Genomic DNA, 24,605 nt, shown 5'->3' on the forward strand with positions numbered 1-24,605 from the left:
TATATTATCAGCTATTTTAATGCTACTTTGTTAACTTTTCTTCATTTTTATTAGTATCTATGCATTCTTTCACTTTGGTAATATATGTAAGCAAATGTCTAAGTTGCTAATGATGGTATATGCCTTGTATCCTGTTATACTATTTCATGCATCCAGCTCAATGTACGTGTCACGTTTTGTTTCCTCTTGTTCCTCCCCAACATTCCTCTGGTCTGCATGTAATTTATTAAATAATGCTCGTTTTCTATGGGTTCTTTTCAAAATTCTATATAATTTTCTGATTTTAATATTTTCATTGTCTGACCTAATCAGACTGAAGCGTGACTGTTGTTTCTGAGGGAAAACAACACAGATAACAGAAGTCCAGGGCAGAATGCAAAGAGAAAATGAAAAGAAGCATTCTGTGTGAGCCTGAGATACTTGCCATACTTTGATATAGCACTTATTATGTGCCATTTTGAATCAGGTAACAGTGTCAATTTAAATGAAATATGAGGCAGTATTCACAGTCAGATTTGTATATGATATTAAGATTATTATCTTAATTGATTTTTTTTCAAAATTTTGGAATTACTAAAAGAAGCATAAACCTGCAGCCCATTTTTCGTTTTTAGGATCAGTAGAGCCCTTTAGAATTCTTTGCTTTAAGACACAGAAATGAATGAAACAGCTTCTGTAGTAGGTATTTTTAGTAAATACTCTTGTTCCTGTTTTATGTCTCTATGCACATATACAAATACATATTGCTTATAATTTTTCCATTTTTATATCATTTCTGGTAGTCACTACTTAGAGAATATATTGCAACCTGAACTTTTCCCCCTGAGAGTCAATGTGTTTAAGCAGTTAAATCTAATATTATATAAAGATTTAAGAACAACAAAATCTTACTTTGGAATTAATTATGTATGGAAGGCATTTATCAGATAAGAATATTTTTTTTCTAATTTGTTTTAGCTTCAAGAAAAATTGACTAAAGAAGATAAGGAAAAGAGAAAATTAAAGCTTAAGTTGGAACTCCACGAGAAAGCAGCAGAGGCTGAAATTGCTGAAAGGACAGCAGGTAGGAGATGAGTGTTGATGTTAAGCTAGAAGGTGATTGTAGGATGTGGGCTGGTGGATACTAGCTCATTGCCTTGTTTGCCAAAGGAGGAGAAGCTTTTTTTCCCTTTTGGCTGCTTAGAAAATAGGTGGCTTTAACATCCTGGTACTGGTATTAGTGAGGGCTTTACCTGTATTCACACTGATTTGGGCATTAAATGCATTGTTAACACCATGTCAATCCAATCACAAAAAGGTTGTTTGTTTTGTTGGAAGGGCCTGAACAAACAAGGGGAAATAATGACTACCAGTGCCTCTACCTTTCAACCAGCAGTTCAAATACCACTTATTGTTTTAGCTCTTGGAGAGGAAATACTTCTCCTTTGTATTAAGATAGTTCTATATTCATTACCAATGGAGACCGACATTCGAATAAAAAAAAAAAACGTTTTATGCAGTTAATAAGTTAACATCTGATGATGTAGATGATGACAGATAATGTTTTCCCTGAGATTAAAGTGAAAGGTTGCCACATTTTAATGTTGTACATGACTGCCTTACATTTTGGACTATCTTACTCATACACATGTCTTTGAATGGAGAAAATTTTCAAACACATTTATACGTCAGAGATAACGCTCATTGGACTCTGAAGTCTGTGGTCTCCAGCTGGGTAGTCATTGTAGCTTTTTTTTTCTTGCACAATTTTCCTGTGTTAAGAAAAGTGAAAATTTTTTAAAATGATAGATAAGCATTTATAAGTATTTTAGAGATTACTTGTTCTACAATTTTATACTTTATGGAATTATTTAATGATTAATTTCAAGTTATAATTATATTTTACAAACAACTTAACTTGGTTACATATATAAAAGAATTAGGGGATTTTAGGTTAGAGAGATGATTAATACAGTTTATTTTCAAAATATTATATGGATGGTAATTCTAAATAAATACTCCTGTGATAATGTAATTAAGATGAACACAAATAAATAATCTAATTGAATTCTGGAGGGCAACTTTTCTATTAATGACAAATGACCATAAACTTTTTGTTTCTTTTTGATAGGAAAATATAACAATATATTTTAAAGAAAATTAATAAAACATTAAAATGAATAATACAAGTAGAAGTTTAGAACAATTGGGAAGTTTCCTGAATTTTTATAAAAATTATATATATTGCTAGGAAAGTACTGTAAGATTTATTTTGAAATATATGCATAATTAACTTTCTGTATGTACTACAGAAATAGTTGAATATTTGTGGGGGCTATTCTGACATAGTAATGATTTAATGTAACTAAGTAGCCTATCTCTTGAAGAGACTTATTAAGCAATAATATTTACCATTTAATTTTGAATAATAGAGTTCAGTATGTAGTTCAAATATTTATATATTGTTATGTATTTAAGAATTCTTGATTGACACTTTGAGTAATATATACAAAAGTGGAAGGAGTTTAATTGTTCTTATTAGTCATGTATTTCCCATTCATAACAGAATATTGTTTTACTATATACAAGGTGTTTTAAATGTCTTATTTCCACCTAACTGATGAAAATAACTGGGTTGTATAGTTTCCCTGAAACATAGCACTGGACTCGAGATTAAAAAAGAAACAGGGAAAACCTTTCACTGATTTGAAACTCTAAAAAATTCTATCCCTGGTTCATTCTTGGAATTTTCATTATTTCTAAATGGATACGAAGTTTTAATAAGCTCATATTCCACCTCTTATGTATGAAGTGCATTCCAAAGCAAAACACTAGGAAGTAAAAGCAATTACATCAGCAGAGTAATAGAAAGAGAAGCAGTGCAGGACTCTGATTGCATGTTAGTGAGGCTTCGTATCTTGTAACACAGAAGAACCAATAATCCATGGAAGTCTAGATGTTTGTTTTTATTACTGTACTTCACATTTTTATTCAAAATGTCTATTTGTGAAGTATAAGATGAATATACATGTATCTATTATAATGTTTGTAAGCAAACTATTAATGTTTATAAAACAGCTTCCACAAAAAAAGTAAATACTGGATGAACACCAAACTAAATGCTGGAAATAGAAATATGATGCAAAAATATTTGTAGGTTTAAAATTTGTTAATATGTGGCAAATTATCCTCCTACTAGATATTTTCTTTGAGTATATAAAATATAAAAATTTGTAAGAATGTTTTTGTGTTAGTTCTGATTATAAGAATATTAACAAATCTAATGATGGAATTGTTAAATAAATTTTGATACACATTCATGTTGTGAGATGTGACACAATAATTATGAATTTTTCTGAGTAATATTTGATGATATGTAAAAATCTTTTATATCTCAAAATTAAGTGGAAGAAGTAGTAAGAAAATTGCATTTATAACATTATTGTGTTAAAAGAAGCAATATTTATGCACATGTATTGAATGAAAGACAAATTTGTTGGTCTTTTAATGAAGCTGAGCTGAGATTTCCCAGGACCCTAGTAAAAAATCAGATGTGGGTCATGTGCCTGGAGTACTTACTAGTGCCAGGGAGGTGAAGAGAGGAAGGTCCCTGGAACTCGCTGGTCAGACAGTCTTGGCATCCACTAAGATTCAGGTCCAGAGAGTGACCCTGTCTTTAAAAACTTAGGACCTAGAGCAATAATGGAAAACACTTGACAGTGCTTCTGGCCTTTACCTCCCCACACCTCCGTTAATGATTTACTGTGACTATACTTTAAGGGAAGTACACTGAAAATTATGTTAGAAAATTTGGAGACAAGGGATTAGATTTAAGAAAAATTACTAATGACGTGTATATATTCCATAACGTTTTACTAAATTGTGAATCCAAAGTAAGAGAAATGAAGTAGAAAAAGTTTGGGTTTGTGTTACTGTGGTAAACCTTCATGTATGTTGTTATTTAGCTTTCTTTGTTTTGCTGTTCGTTTCTTACAAAGCGTGGATACTATCACTCTATGTGTTCTTACGCGCGTTTGAGGCTCAGTTAAGCCTACTTTTCAGGAGTGTAGTTTCCCTTATAGTCATTGATATTTTCCTAGAGCCTAACTAACGATGCAAGCTTCGTTACTAATCCAGGAACTGTATCTTGAGGCTTCATTATGAACTAGATACTGACTGTATGTCAGAAAAAAAGATAAAGATTTGAACCGTTAAGCATGTCTTTTTGGCTTGCAAACACTTTTCAGTCTCAATACTTCATACGCATATTGGTTGTAGTTAAGTGTTCAGACTTGGTTTTCATACTTTTTTCCCAATGTTTTCTCCTATGTATAATGATAGTCTAACTCAGCACTGGTTAAAACCTGGTGTAGGTGGCTTTTATTTTTAGGCTAATGCTTATGAAGTGTTTAACTCATAGAAGGTCTCAATACATGTCACCACATTGTTTTCTAGAGCTGTTCATCAAGTGGACAACATTAAAATGCTTATAACAGATTAGTAGAGGCATAAGTATTTGCTGCCCAATCTAATAAGAGGTAGTGGCTCTGTGTTTCTTTATACCTAGTCTGTTTTACAAAGAGTTTATTTGTATTTATTTTAATTATTATTTATTATTTAATTTGACTACCATAGCTTTTCATTTCCCCTGATTTTCAGACTTAAACTTTTAAAACCTCAGAAAGTTTGTTGTTAATATCTGTAAGAAATTAGGTTTGGCCCCCACCACCAGCTGCAACACTCAGGAGAACAAACCCATACCTTGCCTGGGCCGCACAATAGAGCCAGTTCTGTCTACAGAGGTGTGAGTGAGGCAGCCCTGAAGTTGTAGGTATGGGAGAGTAACTTCTTACTCCAGTACTCACCTGTCCTGCAGCTGTGTGGGTGGGTGAGAGATGTTCTGACCCCACACCCCCGCTCCCCTCAATGCCCCAGGCAGGTGGAAGAGCAGTAGTGAGGTCCTAAGAGCTGGAGAGCTGTCACTGCCCCTCATCAGATGTAGCACTCAGGAGAATGGCCTCTACACCTCGCCTGGTCAACACAGTAGAGCTGGCCCTGAAGGTGTAGATGTAGGAGAACCGACCTTGAGGGCATGAAAGCAGGAGAACTGGCCCCACCCCTTGCTTTACTGCAAGGTGTGAACTAGCCAGGGCAATGCTGGAGAGCTCGCCCTGGTGGTGGAGACAGGTGAGAGCTGGCAGGCTGACCAACCCTGCAACTACCCAGGCCCAGAACCAGGGTTCTGGTATTGGCCCATGCCAACATCAACTGTATCTGTGATCTGCTGGAGCATGGAGGGGGGTGGTCTGTCCTGTGGACCCAGAGCTGCAGGATCTCCACAACACTGGGAAGCAACAGGATGTCCAGGAAGGGTCCCAGTGAGGCTCCAGCATCGATGGTGTAGCAGGGACCAGGAGCCTCAAACCAGACCAATGATTCTTTGGGATGAGTGCCTACATAGAAAAATGTATGGATGAAAGGGTTTATTACAGAACTCACTGTATCACACTACTGCTTCCATGATGACATTTTTCCTGCCTTCCTTTTTTTCCCTTAAATTTTATTTTGTTTTATTAGTGGTGTGGGTGGGTGGGTGTGATTGAGAGGTATGATGTGAAAGACACAAATAATAAATAAAAAGAAAACTGAAAAAAAAGAAAAGAAAAGAAAGAAAGAAAGAAACTAGGTTTGATGGTACAGACTCGTAATCATAGCATTTGGGAGGATCCCAGTTCAAAATTAGCCTGAGTTATATAAATACTCACCTCAGGGGGAAAAACATGACCTCCATAAGAAAATAAAATAAAGGAGAAACGTATAGTCATGAGGTTTTACTTAGCTTTAGAGAAACCACCCCATAAGTTTAAGGAATGTTTGTTTCATTGTTCCTATTGAGGACTTCTTATTCATTTTGACTTATTTAAATTACACACATGTATAATATTATTTGAAAATGTCATTGACATGTGTATTTTAGAGGAAAAATAGCTGAAATAGCAAATATTTACATTTTAAAAGTATCTCTTTTCAACTAGAAAAAAAAAGTAGCTAAACGCCAAACATTTTAAAGATTGTTTTAATTCAGTTGAGGATAATAGTAAGACATAATATTCTGTTCCCCGATTGCATCAACTAATTTCTTTTATGTTAATGATGTGTTATTAACTTTTAAAAATACGTTGTTCAATTTAATCTTTTCTCTATTCTAAAATTTCTATGGCATTTCCTGGTGCTTATTGTCTCTTTTGTAGTATTGTTATTATTATTATAATACAGATACTGTAAAAATTTTATATAAAAGTATTTTTCAGTACTATTTTACAATGTTTAAAATATCAGTATTTCTTCAAAAGCCTTATTTTTTATTTCTTAGAAGCTTACATTAGAGCCTCTGCTTTATGTGTTAGTTATTTTTCTTTCTTGAATGTCATCCATTAAAGATTAGCTGTGGAAGGTTGAAGCATGGAGAGATTATGAATGACAGAACAACTCCTGTAGAATAATAATCAGTTTTTGGTATTTAATGCTGTTTGACTTTTGCAGACACATTTCTTATTAACCTTTGGTACAAAGAGAAATCCAGGTTCCTGATATCTCATGGAGAAGATGAATTTGAGATCCTCTTCCAATTAAACTGAAATAAAGACAATATTGGATTTTAGCCAAATGATCTCCTTAGTTTTTTAAGTCTCATGTTTATAAATCTATCATCTATCTATCTATCTATCTATCTATCTATCTATCTATCTATCTCTATCATCTGTCTTACTATATTTTAACATATAATTTAATGGTTATATATCTCACCTAGCTTACTCATATTTGACAATGCAATGCAGTCACAGTGCCTTTTCTCTTTAGATACAGATTCTTGTCTGAACAGCTCATTTAAATTATTTCACATATACAGATAGTTCATTTTTACTACAGTAGGGAATGTAAATTTGCTTTTCTGGAGAGCCTAGAAGTTTTGTTGTGATTTTTAAGAGGATGAAAACATAGTCCTTGAATCTTACAACCCCAGTTTTTCTGTTTGGCGACAATATATATGCTTAAAAATGTAGATTTTATATCCACAGATGTGAAGACTCCCAACTGGGTAATGTGGAAAAATAAAAGTTGTGCCACAGAAAATAATGACCTTTTTCTCTGGAACTCACATAAAGGTGGGAAGAGAAAGCCAAATCCACACACACCCTGTGACACAAACAACTTTGCATACATATAATCATAATGGGTACACACAATAATAATAAATATTTTTTTAATTCATAAAATGTTGAAAAATCAAATCCACTCTTAGAAAATTGTAATAGTGTTCTGCAAAAGCAGTTCTGGATGTGATGCCAGCATTGTGATACCACCAAGAGAAGCATCAGGCAGCCTGGAATGGGGTTTGCTTGCTTGTTTCTGTCCTGAGACAATCACCACTTTAAAGTTTTTGACAAACAGTTTGTGCTAAGGGAGGTAAATTATATATATAAAACACATCTTATACCCATGGTTAGGAATGTTCATGTGCTCATTTCAACGAAACAGTTGTCACATTTGCAAGGACACCATTTGACATCATTGTGTCCCCCAAAAGTTGTTGACCCTCATGTAAAACTGCATCAGTAGATATTCAGAGAATTGAAGATTTGTTTATAAAGGCCTAGCTTTTACAAGATGTTTTCTACATAATATGTGTTACTTTGGATTTGGGTATGCTGATTGTCTTCAGTGGAGCATTATTATGAGAAATTCTGCTGATTTCTCTCTCTTTAGCCCAGCCTGTTATATTTACATAGCCACCACACAGATGTTACAAACAGATACTTCTCTCTGAGAAATATCAATCTTTCAAATTATGTTGCTTACAGAATAATCATCCAGTATTTAAACTAGAATATTTTTCAATACACTGTCTCTTTCCTACTATGTTTTAAAAGTGGTTTGAAAACTGTAGAATATGGGTTTGTCAATAGACTTGGGTTCTGCTAAGAAAATATGTACTCTGCTTTGACTCAATAAACTCATACTTAGTATGGTTCAGCTTCTTCATATTTACTCTTGCCCATATTAGAAAACAATTAGCTTACTAAACAAATTTGAGTATTTGGTAGTGGTGGGGTGAGGGTGATCCTCTCTGAATTTTCCTCATTTGAGTAAGAATTATAGGGTGTTTGATAACCATGTTTAAAAATGGAGATATCCAAATATTATTGTAAACACCCAATGATTTGTTTTACCTACAATATAAGTATTTTACTTGGTTGGCTTACATAGTAGCTAATAATATTTGTTAATGTAATTTAACTGCTGTGAACCTTTACTGAACAAATATTGAAATTTATTCAAGTCAAAGAAAGAATCTCTAATGACTTTTGTTAAAGCTTCTATTTAATAGTTAAGGAGAAAAGTTTGTATGACATACGAGATGCAATTAACAGTAGATTTTACATTTAATAAAAAGAAAGAAGCATGCGTATTTGCTTTATTCATTCCATCATAATTTGCATTAGAGCTGTGGGTGTTTAATGAGCAAATTCCAGCTAAAATGCTATATTGATTTTCTAGTGAACTTTGTAATAGTCATCTACCTTGGAAAAGCTCAGTGTTTACAATTAAGTTTTCTTTACTAAAAATATTTGAGAGTTGCATATTGATCCTTAAAAGTACAGAATTCTAGAAAGAATTGGGTGATGTATAAACTCCCAAATTCACATATAACCTAAAAGGTATTTTGAAATGACCATTCAGTAATGCCTTAATTTTGACTATATTTATTATTATTCATATTACCAGATTTAATATTTTAAAAATTCTATTTGTATGAGTGTTTTGTCTCTATTTATTTCTATGCACTCTGTGTGTGCTTGACCCCTCAGAGGCCAGAAGAGAGCATCAGATTCCCTGGAACTTGAACCAGCTGATGTGGATACTGAGAACCAAACCTTGGTCCTCTGAAAGAACAGAAAATGCTCTTAACAGATGAGCCATCTCTCTAGTCCCATAACCAGATTTTGAATGTGGCATGTATGTGTGTTTGGAGCATTTTAAATTTAGCATTCAAATAGCTACATGTTAATCTTCAAATACACATCTAGATACTTGGATTTTAAATAGTCTTATAAAATTAAACCTAGTTTTGTTAGTCATACAAGACCAAATAAGCATTTTGAGCTTTAATCATAGAGATGAGAAGACAGTCGTTTTATCGGGTACCATATTATGTAATATGAAGTGCAACATACAGTATATGAACTGTCTGTATTGTTGGCTCATACAGGGGAACATGAATTCAAGTCCACCTTGAGCTACATAGAAATATCTTGTCTAGATAAATGACCTAGATTTTGTAACAAATCTGGTCACACTTTGTGTTAATAGGAAATTTTCAGCAGGAAATCTTTTGGCATTTAAAATGTAATCTGTATTTTATATTGTATGCTAAAAGTATTCCACAATATTCAGGGTGATATGGTATTTTTGTGCTAATTTGTAATTTCAGCACTACTTTGCATCCTGTCTGGCTTACATATTACAAGTAGTGTATAATAGAAAAATTAGAATAACATGGTACTTTGTATGAGCTGTCTCATCATGGATACTGCTTGCAATGATCTACAAATAAGTTTTCTTTTTGCCTCTATTTCTTATTTTCCCTGCCACTATAAAATATTGAAAAGGAAGAATTTTGAATTATTTGTATATATAAATTGTCAAAATTAAAATCACACTTAAATTTTTAGATTTGCTTATTTTATGTGTCTGAATGTTTTTGCCTGCACAAATATATGTGCACGATATGCATGCCTGGTACCCACAGAGGTCAGAAAGTAGACATGGATCCCCTGGAAATGGAGTTTTGGATGATTGTAAGCTACTGTATGGGTGTTGGGAACCAAACCCAAGTCCTCTGCAAGAGCAACAAGCACTCTTAACTCCTAAGCTGACTTTTCCACCCCCAAATCAAATTTTAATTGCTTTGGAACTAAGTCATATTATGGGTATGTCTGTTAAGTGTTTTGACAGTAGTGGAATTAAAGTATTATTTGTTTAGGATGCTTTTTACTTTTATTTATTTGATCAAGAACTTTTTGTCTAATTTAAAAACAATCACAAGTGATTGTATTACTGTCTTTTGATATACTTGCATTATGACTAAAATAGTTTCAGATGTTTACAAAAACAATGTTACTGAACTTTAGGAAAGTGATGATAAACAAAGTATCTTGTCATATACTATGCTGCTTCTATACCATATAAGACAAGTGTTTCGTTTTTCTAAGCTATTGAAGGTTATGGTTATGGGAAGACAGTTGTTTAGTATTAGAAGGGAAAGTAAATATTTTTGGGTACTGCCTCCTGAATAGACGTTTCTGTCAGAATTGCAAATGACTTGATTCATGGTAGCAGAATAATATAGATAAGGCCAGCTACACAGCAGGAGGAAGTGGGGGAGCTTAGGCGATGTGAGAATGCCTTCTAACACAGTGGTTTTCAACCTTCCTAATGCTGGGACCCTTTAATATAGTTCCTCATGTTGTGGTGACCCCCCAACCATAAAATTATTTTTGTTGCCACTTCATAACTATTTTTTCTGCTGTTATGAATTGTAATGTAAATATCTGATATGCAGTATATCTGATATGTGACCCCTGTAAAAGAGTTGTTCAGTGCCAAAGAGGTTGCAACCCACAGGTTGAGAACTGCTGCTAACACATGTTAATTAGTGTGATGTGTTCTGTAGACAGTGCTTTGGCTTTTTCACATGGATTTTTACATACTGTTTTCACTTTTTTTCAGACAAAATATTTCTCATTTCTGTCATAACATTTCCTTGATACATCGGGAAGTAACGATAGTTAATTTAATATCTAAATTTTAAGATTATCTGTCATCCTCTAGATTTTTATTTCTAGTATATTTGTTTAAAGGGGTGTGTGTGTGTGTGTGTGTGTTATGCCAAATGTTTTCAGGTGTCCTCAGGGCCAGAAAAAGTGCATCAACTCCCTGGAGCTGGAGTAATGGCAGCTCTGAGCTGCCCAATGTGAATGCTGAGAATCTGTGGTGACTAATCTTGATTGTCAACTTGACTATATCTGGAATCAACTAAAACCCGTGCAACTGTGGGTACTCGTGAGGGATTTTTCTTTATTGGATCATTTGAGATGTGAAGATCCACCTTAAATCTGGGCCACACCTTCTGGTGAGAGCATATATAATATACCAGCAAGGAATGCCTGCAGCTGAGGCATTCCTTGCTAGTATTAAGGCCTACTTCTGTGGAATTCCAACTTAGACTGAAGACCAACTGAGACATCCAGCCCTGTGTACTGAAGAAGTGTCGAATACTAGAACTTTCCATTGGGAGACAACCATTATCGGACTAATTGGACCATACCCTGTAATACATTCTAATAAATCACACACACATACACACACACACATACACACACACACACACACACACACACACACGCACTGACATTCTGTAAGTTCTCTTCCTCTAAAGAACACTAAGTAGATTATTGTACCAGAAGTGTTTCTACAGCAATGGAAGTATAAGAATGAATTTTTAAAGTATCTCTGTGGAACAGGCTTTTGATTTGTAGATACCTACAATTATTGAAGCCTCTCCTAGAATCATGGAGAGCACTAAAAAACCCATGGTGTGAACTATTTAATGAACTTATCAAGACAAATGCATTTGATTATCCTGATTTACCTATTGTGAGAAGGAAGGAATTTAGTGACCATATACATAAAACTTTTGACAATTTGTGGAAAAATAAGGAAAATAATGATGCTGGCAAGTTACAGACTCTGGATAAATTGACAAAGGAAAAGCATGATTGATCTAAGTGACAAAATTAACCAACCTCTAGCATCTCTGGATATAGTAACAAAAGAGAAGAATGAAGTCAGTGATGGAATTGAAGGACTCCAGAGGAGCATAGACAGTCTAAAGTCCTCTAAGAGTGCCCTGGAAGAGAATCCTTTCTCTAGCAGCCATAGAGCTTAAGCTGCAGAAACTGAAACTGAAACCCCCTTCAGAAGATTGTCTGAATTACAATGAAAATTCAACTTCTAGCCTCAGAAAGTGGTGGAGGTTAAAGTAAAGGCCCTAATTGGTAAGAAAAAAATGGGATCTTGTAATTTGGGATGGAGATGTGTGGGAGGACTCTTCCTGAGGCTGAGACTTTGAGCCCTCAGATTCTGGTGCATTTATATCACCTGACAAATCTCTCCACCCTTAGCAGAGAAAGTACTGCCCCACCCCCTGAAGTATTACACTTTCTGCCTTTGCCTGAGGAAATTAATCTTTCATTGTCTATAGAACGAGCAGTGACTTTCTCTGAAGACAATGCCAGGCAGGATAATCCTGATATCCCTCAGGGCTTAGCAGTAGTTGCCTCTACACCCATAACCAAAATTAAGACTTAGAGGGGCAGTAGAAAGTGTAGTCCATGAGGAGGTGTGACACACCACCAAAAAGCTTATGAGTTTGCTAATTCATTCAATCAATTTTGGGGAATATGTGTGGAAATGGATGTTAAAGATGCGGAATAATTGTAAAAGGAACATAGAACTGGACCAGGAGTGAAGATACTAGGTTTAGTGTGGAAGTATGCACAATTGAAAAATGGTGTCAAAACATTATTTGCTTGCTTGTCTGAAGCATTTGTCAAAAGACGGCCTACTGAAAAAGAGCTGGAGATGACGGGTATCCCTTTTTTGGTGTTGATGAAGGGATTTTAAAGCTCCGGGAAAGTAGAATGCTAGAGTGGGTACACCGTGCAAAACCTAGTTTTCCACAATGAGAATGCCCAGACAACAGGCCCTTCACTCATCCTGTAACATGAGAAGTGGTGAGCAGAGCACCAGCACATGTGTAGGGTGTCGCCATTGTTCTTTTCCTTCACCAGACCTCAGGCTTCTAGATAATGCTGCTCAGTTGGAGGAATTAAGTGAAGTGAATCTAAATGAGCCCGGAGTAGCAGGTACCAAGTAGCTACACTGAATCACCAAAGACACGATGAGCATGGTTATTGTAATGGGCAGCACAGGCAAAGTGGTTTCTATGGTGGGATACTGGCTAATCATTCATTGTGTTTCAAGGAATGAAATAAATAAGAAGCCTATTGCATTTTTGTTTGATCTGTGTAAGCAGAAAAATTCTCAAATAAATGAAGCTACATTGGATCATGGCAAGAGGGTATCTCCGTCTTTGATCAATTTCCAGACTTGAGATAGTTTGCAGACCCAGAACTCCTTGATTGAAGGGACTGCCAAGACCACCAAGGAAGGCTCTTGATAAAATACCAGAAAGATTTACTGTTATCTTTTCTCCCATCCTTTCCCAGAGTTACTTACTTTTATAATGGTAACTGCACACTGAGGAAAGAAAGCAGACTTTCCTGGATCTGCTGGATACAGGTTCTGAATTGCCACTAATTCTGAGCAGCACTAAGAAGCATTAGGGTCCTCCACTTAGAGCAGGGGATTATGGAGATCAGGTGAATAATGGAGTTTCTACTGAAGTGTGACTCACAGTAGGTCCAGTGGGTCCCAGAACTCATTCTGTGATTCTCCAGCAGCACCACCACCACCCAGTTCCAGAATAAATAATTGGAATAGATACACTTAGAAGTTGGCAGAATTCCCACATTGCTTCCCTGATCTGGAGAGTGAAGGCTGTTATGGTTGGAAATGCCAAGAGGAAGCCAGTGGAAAATAGTGAACCAAAACTATCATTACATCCCTGGAGGAATGGGAGGGGGTTCGGACCACATCTCTCTTTAACTCTCCTATCAGGACTGCACAGAAAACAGATGGATCACGTAGAATGACAGTTTTCTATTGAAAACTCAATCAAGTATTGAATCCAATTGCAGCTACTGTACAAGACGTGTCTTACCTGAACAAATTAACATATCTGGTACATGGTATGCAGCTATTGATCTAGCAAATGTTTTTTTTCTCAGTACCTGCCCATAAAGACTATCAGAAGTAATTTGCTTTTAGTTGGCAAGTCCAGCAGTATACTTTTATAGTTGTACCTCAAGGGTATAGTAACTCTCCAGCCCTGTGCATTACCTACTTTGCAGGGATCTTCATCTTCCATCTCTTTGGCATAATATCATACTCATCCATTATACTGAGGACATTATGGCGATTAGACCAAGTGAGCAGGACACAGCAACTACTTTGACCTTGCTGGTACATATGTGCATGGGAAGTAAATCCGTCCAAAATTCAAAGGCCTTTGACCTCATTCAAATTTCTAGGAGTCCAAGGGTGTGGGCTATATAGAGATATTCTTTTTAAGGGAAAGGGTAAGTTATTGCACATGGCCCCTCCCACCACCAAGAAAGAAGCACAATGTTTATTGTTCATATTTGTATTCTGGAAACAGAACATTCCTCACTTGGGTATATTAATCCAATCCATATACCAAGTGACCCAGAAAGCTTCTAGTTTTGTGTAGGGCCTAGAATAGGAAAAGGCTCTTCAACAGGTCAAGGCTGCTATAAAGACTTCTTTACTACTTGGAGCATATGATCCAACAGACTCAATGATACTTGGGATGCCAGTGGCAGATTGGGATGCTATTTGGAACCTTAGGCCCTTATATGTGAATCACAGAAGAGACTTGGGATTTTGGAGCGATGACATAGCCATCATCTGCAGACAACTATTCTCCCTTTGAGAGACAACTCTTGTCCTGCTATTGGGCCTTAATGGAAAATGAATGTTTGGCAATGGCCTACCAACTTACCATGCAACCTGAACTTCCCATCATGATGTGGGTATTATCCGATCCATCAGCCATAACCTAGGACATGAACAGCAGCAATCCATTATCAAATGGAAGTAGCACACATTGCCTCGTGGGCTGTGTCCTGATTGGTTAACTGACAAAGAGATGACTAGAGCCTGTTTTACTGTTATGTAGGCACCACCCAGAAATGGACGGCTACAGCATTACAACCCCTTTCTGGAACAATCCAGAAAGACACTGGTAAAGGGAAATCTTCACAGTGGACAGAAGTTTGGACCGTACACATGCTTGTACATTTTCTTTAGAAGGAGAAATGTCCAGATGTTCAATTCACTGACTGATGGGCTGTAGTCAGTGGATTGGCTGGATTGTCAGGCACTTGGAAAGAGCGTGATCATGGAAAATCGGTGAGAAAGATATCTGGTAAAGGATGTGGATAGATCTTTCCAAATGGGCAAAGGATATGAAGATACTTGTGCCCCAGTGTAATATTCATTGAAAGGTGACTTCATCTGAGGAGGAGTTCAGTCATCAAGTAGATAGAATGACCTGTTTGGTGAACAGTCAGCCTCTTTACCTAGCCATCCCTCTCATTACTCTATTGACCCATGAATACAGTGGCCATGGTTGCAGAGGCTGAGGGAATGCCTGGGCTTGACAACGTGGACTTCTGCTCACTGATGCTGGCCAGGCTACAGTTGCTGCTGAGTGCCAGCTCTGCCTACAGCAGAGACCAACACTGAGCCGAGCCACTGATATGGCACTATTCCCTGAGGTGACTAGCCAGAGACCTGGTGACAGGGTTACTATACTGGGCCCTTTCCTTCATAGAATGGACAATGCTTTGTTCTTACTGGAGTAAATACTTACTCTGGTTATGGATTTGTCATTCCTGCATGTAATTTTCTAAAATACATATTGTGTTTGCAGTTGTACATGGGAGAGTTATGTCATGTTAGGTGTAATTATAAACTGATTATTGTTTTCATTTGGAAAATCAGAATGACATAGGGGATATCATTGTGTGTCATATTGATAAACGGTGGCTAATTTTGGTTATCAAGTTGACTGCACCTGGGTTCAACTAAAACCCAAGCAGCTGAACACACCTGTGAGGGATTGTTTTGATTGTATCATTTGAAGTGGGAAGACCCAACCTATAAGTCTAGACCATTTGAGATCAGAAGACCTATCCTAAATTGGAGCTCCATCTTTTGCCACACCTTTTGGTGGCAGCCTGTCTAAAAGGACACGGAAGAAGGAAGCTCTTTGCTGTGTGTTCTTCCCTACACTCTTGCTGGGAAGTTCATCTATCCTGTTGCTGAGACATTCTCTGCTCATATTAGAGCCTACTTCTTTTGGATTTTAACTTATACTGGAGACCAGCTAAGACATCCCAGCCTTGAGGACTGAACAACTATTGGATGCTTGGAATTTCCATCAGGAGACAAGTCTGTTTTTTAATGTATTAAATCTGCTTTCACTGAAAACCCCATCCATGTCCAAGCTTTTGCTTTCAGCCACAAAACTACGTAATGGAACTCGGGAATATTTTGCTGTAGTCACTCTAAGACTTATCATTTCTGTTGCTTTTCCTTCATTTTTAATATTTTTCTACTTTTTATCATTCTTCCATCTGTTTGAAGATTTTCTTTCCCACTTCCTTTTGGTTACATTTACTAGCTGTAGATCCGTCCCCAAATGAGGACGTCTTTTTATTTCAGCTTCCTTAGTGGGGCTCATGTTTAGGCAGCCACATTGGTGAGATTTTAGGGGGTATAGCTTTGGGCGTTACCAGGAGATACAGTCTCACAGCAAACTCCTTGTCCCTCTGTCTCTTGCAGTCTTTCTGTCCCTCCCTCACAGTGTTCCCTGAGCTTAGGTGCAGGAATTGTTTTGTAGTTGTGTCAGTTAAGACTGGGACCCACAACTTTACATTTTGATTGGCTGTGGGTTTCTACATTGGTCATTGTCTATTACAGAGAAGTTTTTTTTGATGAGAGGTGAGGACTGTACTAATCTCTGGGTGTAAGGACAAGTGTTTGAAATGTAGTTACGAGTCATGCTCGTTTAGTACTGTGGCAGTTGTTTCTCTTTACCACCACTTTTAATTTAAGTACACCAATAGCTGTCTTGAACAGCTCTGTTAATTTATAACAACTGTGGCATGAGCCTACTATTTTATAAATTAAAGGGCATTTTATATATTTTTAAGTTTACATTATGCTTTGACTTTAAATAAAATATAGGGCAACTATCTAGGTATTTAAGGCCATATTGCTTAACATTTTGTAATATTTTAAGGTATTTGCAAGGTCTTAAAAATTACACTTAAGAAAAGTCAGTTTCAGATAATATCCAAGTTCTCATTAGAATAAGAGATGTCATTCGAAATACAATCTGCTTCAAAGGTGCTTCCTGTTCTGTGTGAATGTATAATGTTATTCACCATCACACTCACTGAACTGCTGTCCTGTTGTGCATGTGCATAAATGGGAGAATTCCTTTAGTTTGTAACTTGCTATTTCATTTCTGTTTTTCTGCCACCCATAGTTAATTCAATTGCCAGGTGGCAATTCTTTCTGAATGTGTCCTTTCCTGTTTGTATTGATGGACATTTGGGTGATTTTTAAGTTTTGTTGTTACAGAGGATACCACAGTCAGTATTTTTATCTTTTTTTTTGCACCTGTATATATGAATGTCTTTATATAATATACCAGAGATTTTCTAGATTACAGTAGGAATATACTTGATTTTAATAATGTTATTACCCGGGTGGTGGTAGCGCACGCCTTTAATCCCAGCACTCAGGAGGCAGAGCCAGGTGGATCTCTGTGAGTTCGAGGCCAGCCTAGGCTACAGAGCGAGATCCAGGACAGGCACCAAAACTACACAGAGAAACCCTGTCTCAAAAAACCAAAATAATAATAATAATAATAATAATAATAATAATAATAATAATGTTATTAACTTGTTCTTCATATGCTGTACATATACATGTATAATTATAGTATTTAGAGTCTCTCTTTTTTTTTTTTTTTTTTTGGTTTTTCGAGACAGGGTTTCTCTGTGTAGCTTTGAGCCTTTCCTGGAACTCACTTGGTAGCCCAGGCTGGCCTCGAACTCACAGAGATCCGCCTGGCTCTGCCTCCCGAGTGCTGGGATTAAAGGCGTGCACCACCACCGCCCGGCATAGAGTCTCATTTTCTTAACACTCACTGTTTTTAAAGTTAAGCCATTTAACTTTCTCATTTTACACATACCAAATATCTTCATGTTGTAGTAGTTATTAAAAATGCTTCCTCAAGTCATTAATTAGTAGTAGTTTAATTAGATAAATACCTCTTAATGTAGTAGAATTAGTTTTTGCTTTTACTTGTGTGTTTCTCCTTTATTTTCACTGATTGTGGGTTCTCTAATTTGTAGCTTTGGTTGAAGAAGTGTATTTTGCACAGCGAGAACGCGATGAAGCTATTATGTGCAGACTGCAGTCAGCTCTTGAGGAGAGAGATGAAGCAGTTGCACGTGTGAAGCATATGGAAATGTCACTAAAACTGTGCGTATACACTTAAAATTGTGTGGGATAGAAACATTATACTGTGTATGGATGTATGTGGTGGTTATGTAGTCACATGTGTTACTGCTCCTTGTTATTACATCAAGACAATTCATATCCCTAGGATAGTTTCCTAAAATTCAGGCATGCTTGTGGTTTGCCTGACCAGGATGATAATCAATCTTTAGGAAGAAAACGGGAATCCATGCTGTTAGTATGGTTACTTCTTTGGAGTTCTGCTGCCAGAGTCTGTTGTCTTACCCAACTTTCCCGTGTGACTCTTCTCATCACCTCCCCTTAATATCAAGTTTGTTATTTGTTTGTTTGCACCATGGTTAGGGATGGGAGCTCATCTCTGTGTCTCCCTCTCAGCACTGGAGCCCCATCTGGATGGAACCTGTGCAGGCCCTGTGCATGCTGCCATAGTCTCTGTGAGATCATATGTGTGTCAGTCCTGTCGTGTCTGGACATCATTAGCAGAATTCCAAATGTTACTGATACAATAATTGAGTCTAAGTGGCTGCATTTTTTGTATATTAGTTGATTCTATGTGGTAAATAAGACCATATTTAGAAATTCTAGAAATACTATTCCAATTTTTATATGTGAACCTAATTTCTTATTATTTTAAGGATACTTATTAATTTATTGTGTTGGGGTGGGAAGGGTAGTTGAAGGTGTGAAGTAGGTATGGGTTTGTGTATGCTACCACAGCTGTGTGGTGGTCAGAAGACAGTTTTTAGGAATTGATTATCCCCTTCCATTACATAGGTCCTAGGAATCAGACATTTTCTTTATGGCTGTGATATTCTTTGGATCTTAAATGTCTCCTCCCTAACATCCATATGTTAAAGGATTGGTTTCCATCCTGTGGCAGTATTGGGAGGTGATTAAACCTTCCAGAGCTATGATTATTAGAAAGTTAGGTCACTAGGGATATGCCACCAAGGGGAATATTAGGACCCCAATTCCTTCCCCTCTCTGTCTTGGCTTCTTTGTTACCTTAAGGTTAGCATTTCCCACCTCAGCATGCTCCTTGCCTCACCTGAGCTCAACAGCAGTGGAGCCATATGACCTTGATCTAAAACCTCTGAAATTAGGGCTAAAATAAACACTAGGCTCCTTTCAATTGATTGTCTCAAGCCTTTAGTCACATTGTCAGAAAGCTGAATAACAGCCTCAATGACACTCTTTATTCTTTCAGCTGCTGGTCGATATCTCAAGTAGTATATAGCTTGGCTATTGTGAATGACTCCACACTAATCTAAGGGATGTGGTTGTCTTTGACATATTGATTGTACTTTCTTTGTATATATACCCAAAAGTAGATAGTTGGTTCATATAATAGGTTTTTTTAGATTCTTTACTATTGCCCTCTATAATTTATATATTGATTTATGTTCCTACCAGTAGTATATAAGTTCACATTTTTCTGCATTTTCATTTAGAATTTTTTTTCATTAGTGATTGGGACAAGATATCATTGAGGCTTTCATTTGTATTCTTTATTTACTAGTAATGTTTAGCTATTTTTTGTATACTCAGTCACCACTTTAACCAGTAAGAAAACCAACCTTATTCCAAACATTGTATCTTTGTTTTTATGTTTAAATATAAACCTAGTTATCTGCAAAGATAGGTTCTTTGTGGTATATTGGTTTATCTATAAAATTAATTTTATAAAAGACATGTTATTGCTGCCTACAGGTTTATTTGAGAGGAAGTGTAGTATAGAAAGTAAGAGCCCTGGATCCAGCATGTGTCCTCAAAGCTTGGATTTGTTGCTTCCTAGTTATTTACCTACAGTACGATCAAATTACACAGGGTCTCTGGGACTCAGTTACTGATCCATCAAATAGATAAAATAAGGCCTACATAATATAAGTTATTACTTGTTACAGAATTACAGTTAGCAATGGCAGAGGATAAATATTCTTATTCCAAAAGGGAGGATCGGGAGAATGGCAAGAGTAGACTAGAATAAAGCAAGACTTATACCCAGCAGGACAAATGTTAGATTCTGCAGCTCTGTGTTAGGCACCTGGGGCATATGGTCTCATATGAATTCCAGTGGGCTTGAGTTGATCCATCTTTATGGTGTTTTAGCTACTTTACTCATTGCTGTGAAGGAAATGCTTGAGAAAAGCAACTTAAAGACAGAAGGCTTTATTTGACATACATTTTGACAGGATACAGTCTATTGTGATGGCAGAAGTGTGGTGGTGAGAGCTTAAGGCAGCCAACCAGTAGAGAAAGATAAATGCTGATACTCACCTTGCTTTCCCTTTTTCTTCATCCAGAGACCTCATGCTCACTAGCAGGGCACCTTTAGGCTGGTTCATATTACCTCAGTTAAGCCTGTCTAGAGAATCCCTCATAGCTTTCATAAAAGCTAGTCTTCCAGGTGATGCTAGATTCTGTTAGGTCTACACTCAATGTTATCTATAACAGTAGTCCTGCAGTTAGCAACATATGTGGTCTCTCTGTTGTGCTGTCTCCATTCAGTGCCTACAGTTTTCTTTTGTAGATTTCCAATGTTCCTGTAATCTCCAACATTTTGGGTTCTCTGTTGTAACTGACTTTGTACTCATAGATTTTCACATGAGCTCCATAGAGGCTTATTGTAAAGAGTGTACTGAAGTTCCACATGTGTTAGCTTCCCAAGCTCTCTCATAAAACTTGATCCACACCTCTAGGTTGCATGACTCTTCCTAGGAGATGTGACTAAAGAAACAATTCCACCCATCTAGCTTAGTGAACCAATCAGTTTCATGGTGTTGATTATAAGCATAAGCATAAAAGAACATGGGTGGCTCAAAGGCAGCTACATAACTAAACAGCCCACCCCAGCATGGGTGATGATTTCTGAAAGCTATACCTCTAGAGCTGTCTGTACAACTTGCTTGTAATTCAGCTTGTCTGACAATCTGTTTTCCCTAATAGTCCTTACTGCTTTTAAAGCCTTAAGGAGTGGATCTGTAAATCCTGTAAGTCTCATTGACTTCACAAGTCTTTTGTGCCTCCCTCCAGGAGGGAATATTTCAGTTCTGAGGAAATAGCTGCACAATATTTAAGGACCCCATAACTCATGCATTCTGGATGTCTGAAAAACCAGCATCATGTGCAAGACACCAAGTTCTGTTGCCAGCCCACTTGGAACTCTGACTGATGCAGCACTGAACTAGGAACAAAAGTTACATAGACCCAGGCATGGTGGTGTAGGTCTTTAATCCCAGAATTCCAGAGGCAAAGGCAGGTGGATCTTGGTGAATTCGTAGACAGCCTGGTTTATATAGTGAGTTGTAGGCTAGTCAAGACTGCTTAATGAGACCCAAGTTTTCTAGGAAGCTCAGTTTAAGCAGAGTACCCCGAGGCTCCATTTTTGGATGCCATCTTTTTGTATTATTTCATATTATTATCATTCCAGTGGAAAGTGCAGAGCATTTCTGATGGTGCTAATCTATTTAATAACATTGCCCACTTTGTCTTGATCTACTTTGTTTGTATCTGTAAATGTTCCCACCCACCTTTTTCCCTGGGAGCTCCTTTTCTAGCCAAATTGTATTTTTCAACTCCTTTGCCTTTTGCTCATGATTCTTACAATAAACCTAGCTAAAAGTAGACAGCAAGGACTATGCTATAGGCTGGATGTTATGCTATCTTGATGTTTTCTTTACCAAATAATTAGTCCCATATTTTTAAATTCATCTTTGCTCAGATTCTCAGGACCTGCTTAGACATAATTCTTTGCCCAATGGTAACACAAATGGCATATAGTTCAGTTGCCAGTAGAGTCCTGTTCTAGCCTGAAAGCTCACAAGATTTTACTGCATGCATTTCTCTAAGTGATGTGGTTTTTATATTTCTATCCGAATCACCCATTAAATGGTACTTACAGAATTCTTGAGTCACTGTAGTTTGTATCTTCAAACTCTTGCATACTCCTCCCACAAAGTAGTTCCAAAGCCTAGGAACCTCATGCTAAGTTCATCACAATGACAAACCTACTTCTCTGCACCAGACTTTCACTGACCTTCATGTCTTAGACTGCAATACCTGATAGAGTCATCTTTAGAAAATAAGAGTTTGTTTTGGCCCACAGTTGAGTAGGTTTCAGTATTTGATGATAAAGGGAAGGCATGCTGGAGTGGCCCAGTCCATGACAAGGGCAGTCCCTTCGCCGCAGACCAGGCTTCACAAAGTATAAGGAACGGGCTAGACTATAGCCTGTCAAGTTCTGTTCCTAATGCTCTACTTGAGCTGGTAGGCCACCTCCTACAGGTTCCACAGCCAGTGCAAACCATCGGGGGAACCAACACTCAAGACATGAGCCTATGGGAAACATTTTCATTTCAAACCATGACAGTATGTGGGCCATTCTTAGATTTTCAGAAGCTTAAGTAATTTGTGTTCCTTTTTGTTGTTATTCTTCTCTATATTGGTACTCACTTACTCTATTACCACTGAATGCAAAGCCTGTTACTACACCGGAGTTTTCTTTGTACTTCTATTGAGCATAACTTGTCATATGCATGTGGGGTATTTTGTGGACTAGATTGTGTTGTCCCATTTGTGTGTGTGTGTGTGTGTGTGTGTGTGTGTGTGTGTGTGTCTACCTCTTTGCCAGTGTTATATAGTCTTAATTTCTGAATCTTTTATGCTGTAAAATCATATATTACTCCTCCCACTTTTTTATTATAGAATCATGTAGTTATTCTAGTACCTTTACCTCCCTAAATATATTTTAAAATCAATTTGTTTATACCTATAGAATGTTTTACTGGACTCAAATGTTTTTATTTATATTTTTTGAGTCACAAACTCTTTATCATTTGAGGTCATTGTTCTGCTTCTTACTGTTGCACTAACTTTCAGAAAAGACAGAGATAATATTGATGGATCAAGGGGTAACTCAAGAATTGTGACATTTCATGCATGGGCTTTTCACTTAGATTGCAGAGTTGTCAGTCAGAATTGGCATGGTATAGGAAATCAATCGAAACTTGAGCCCGTGAACATTTACTTCAGCAAAATTGTCAACTAATTATCATAACTATGCTAAGTTAGACTGCAGTAGGCATTATTATGAGTTTATAAATGGCTAAGATTTTTTTGTCTACTTACAAGCCCTATATTAGTAAGATATAGTGTATTGTTTACTGGCTATATTTTATATAATATCATCTATTACTTTAAATCTTTAATATAACCAGAAATTTTTGTTATTTTATACATTATTCTTGTAAACTTTACCATCCTAAGATAATTTTTTTTTTTGTAAAACTGAAGGCCTTATATATTTTATGTAGTTGTTTTATGTTATTTCTTTTGAAAAGATAGAAAGTCTAATTTTGGTGTGACAATAAATGATATCGTGCATGGTTTATTTGTTGAAGGCCTAAATATAATTTTCTGAAAATAATTTTGTTCATTTCTTACTTCATCTTTAGCAAGACAATTAATGATCCAGTTCAGAAAACTATGTTAGATATACTGACTTCCATCTTTTAATGTATTAACATTAAAAATCTTGTCTCACTTTTTAATACTCTATTTCAGGAGGAGACAGTGATCATGTTATACATCAAACCTGTCACCTATTTCTGTAAACAAATTTTTATTAAAACCCAGCCACACCCATTCTCTTGCCTGTTGTCTCTGTTTTAGCACTACAAAAGCAAGGTTGAGGAGGTAACACAGAGACTAGAAGCTAATCCAAATATATTTAGTGTCTGCCTCCTAATTGAAAAAAATTTACTGACTCCTGTTCTATTTAATTTAATTGAGATATTATGGCATTAATATTTGATATCTGTGATAAATACATCCACAAGTCTTTATACGCAGAAGAGAAATAGGAACAGCAGTCTTTTATAAGTTTACGTTCTGCATGCATGATCATACAGATTTTTAGATCTGATGCTTTTCTCAGATTAATTATGCATAATAATAATAATGATAATGAACAATATTGAGAACAAAAAGCAAATTGATTGGCTTTGTTCACTTCTACTTGGCATGTTAGATCTATCATATAAGGCTCACTAAAAACAGTCGAAGTTTATTTACTAGCAAATTAAAATCATTGCATATTACTTTAGGACTGTTCACACAATTCTTTAAAGTCTGAGAAATAAGTTCACATGCCTTATAATTATTTAGTATTTAATAAGAAATCAATTTTAACTTAAAAATTGTCCATTACTAGCTGCGGATTTTATTACTAGACTAAATTCAGTTATCTCAACTGTTTCTAAAATGTGAAGCTGCTCATTTAAAACATTTAAACTCTTTATCTT

The 24,605-nt window shown here is 36.4% G+C and overlaps 1 protein-coding gene across 15 annotated transcripts in view; it reads left to right on the forward strand.

The window, feature by feature from the left end:
• Mipol1 (mirror-image polydactyly 1) overlaps positions 1–24,605 on the forward strand; it is a 289,666-nt gene that overhangs the window by 78,448 nt on the left and 186,613 nt on the right. For all 15 annotated transcript variants that reach the window (XM_059280057.1, XM_059280059.1, XM_059280062.1 and 12 more), the window contains 2 exons: positions 958–1,063; positions 18,177–18,306. In XM_059280057.1, coding sequence (XP_059136040.1) covers positions 958–1,063; positions 18,177–18,306 — 236 coding nt within the window. The remainder of the gene's footprint in view (positions 1–957; positions 1,064–18,176; positions 18,307–24,605) is intronic.

Source organism: Peromyscus eremicus, chromosome 14 (genome assembly GCF_949786415.1).
Source record: "Peromyscus eremicus chromosome 14, PerEre_H2_v1, whole genome shotgun sequence".
Lineage (NCBI taxonomy): Eukaryota > Metazoa > Chordata > Mammalia > Rodentia > Cricetidae > Peromyscus > Peromyscus eremicus.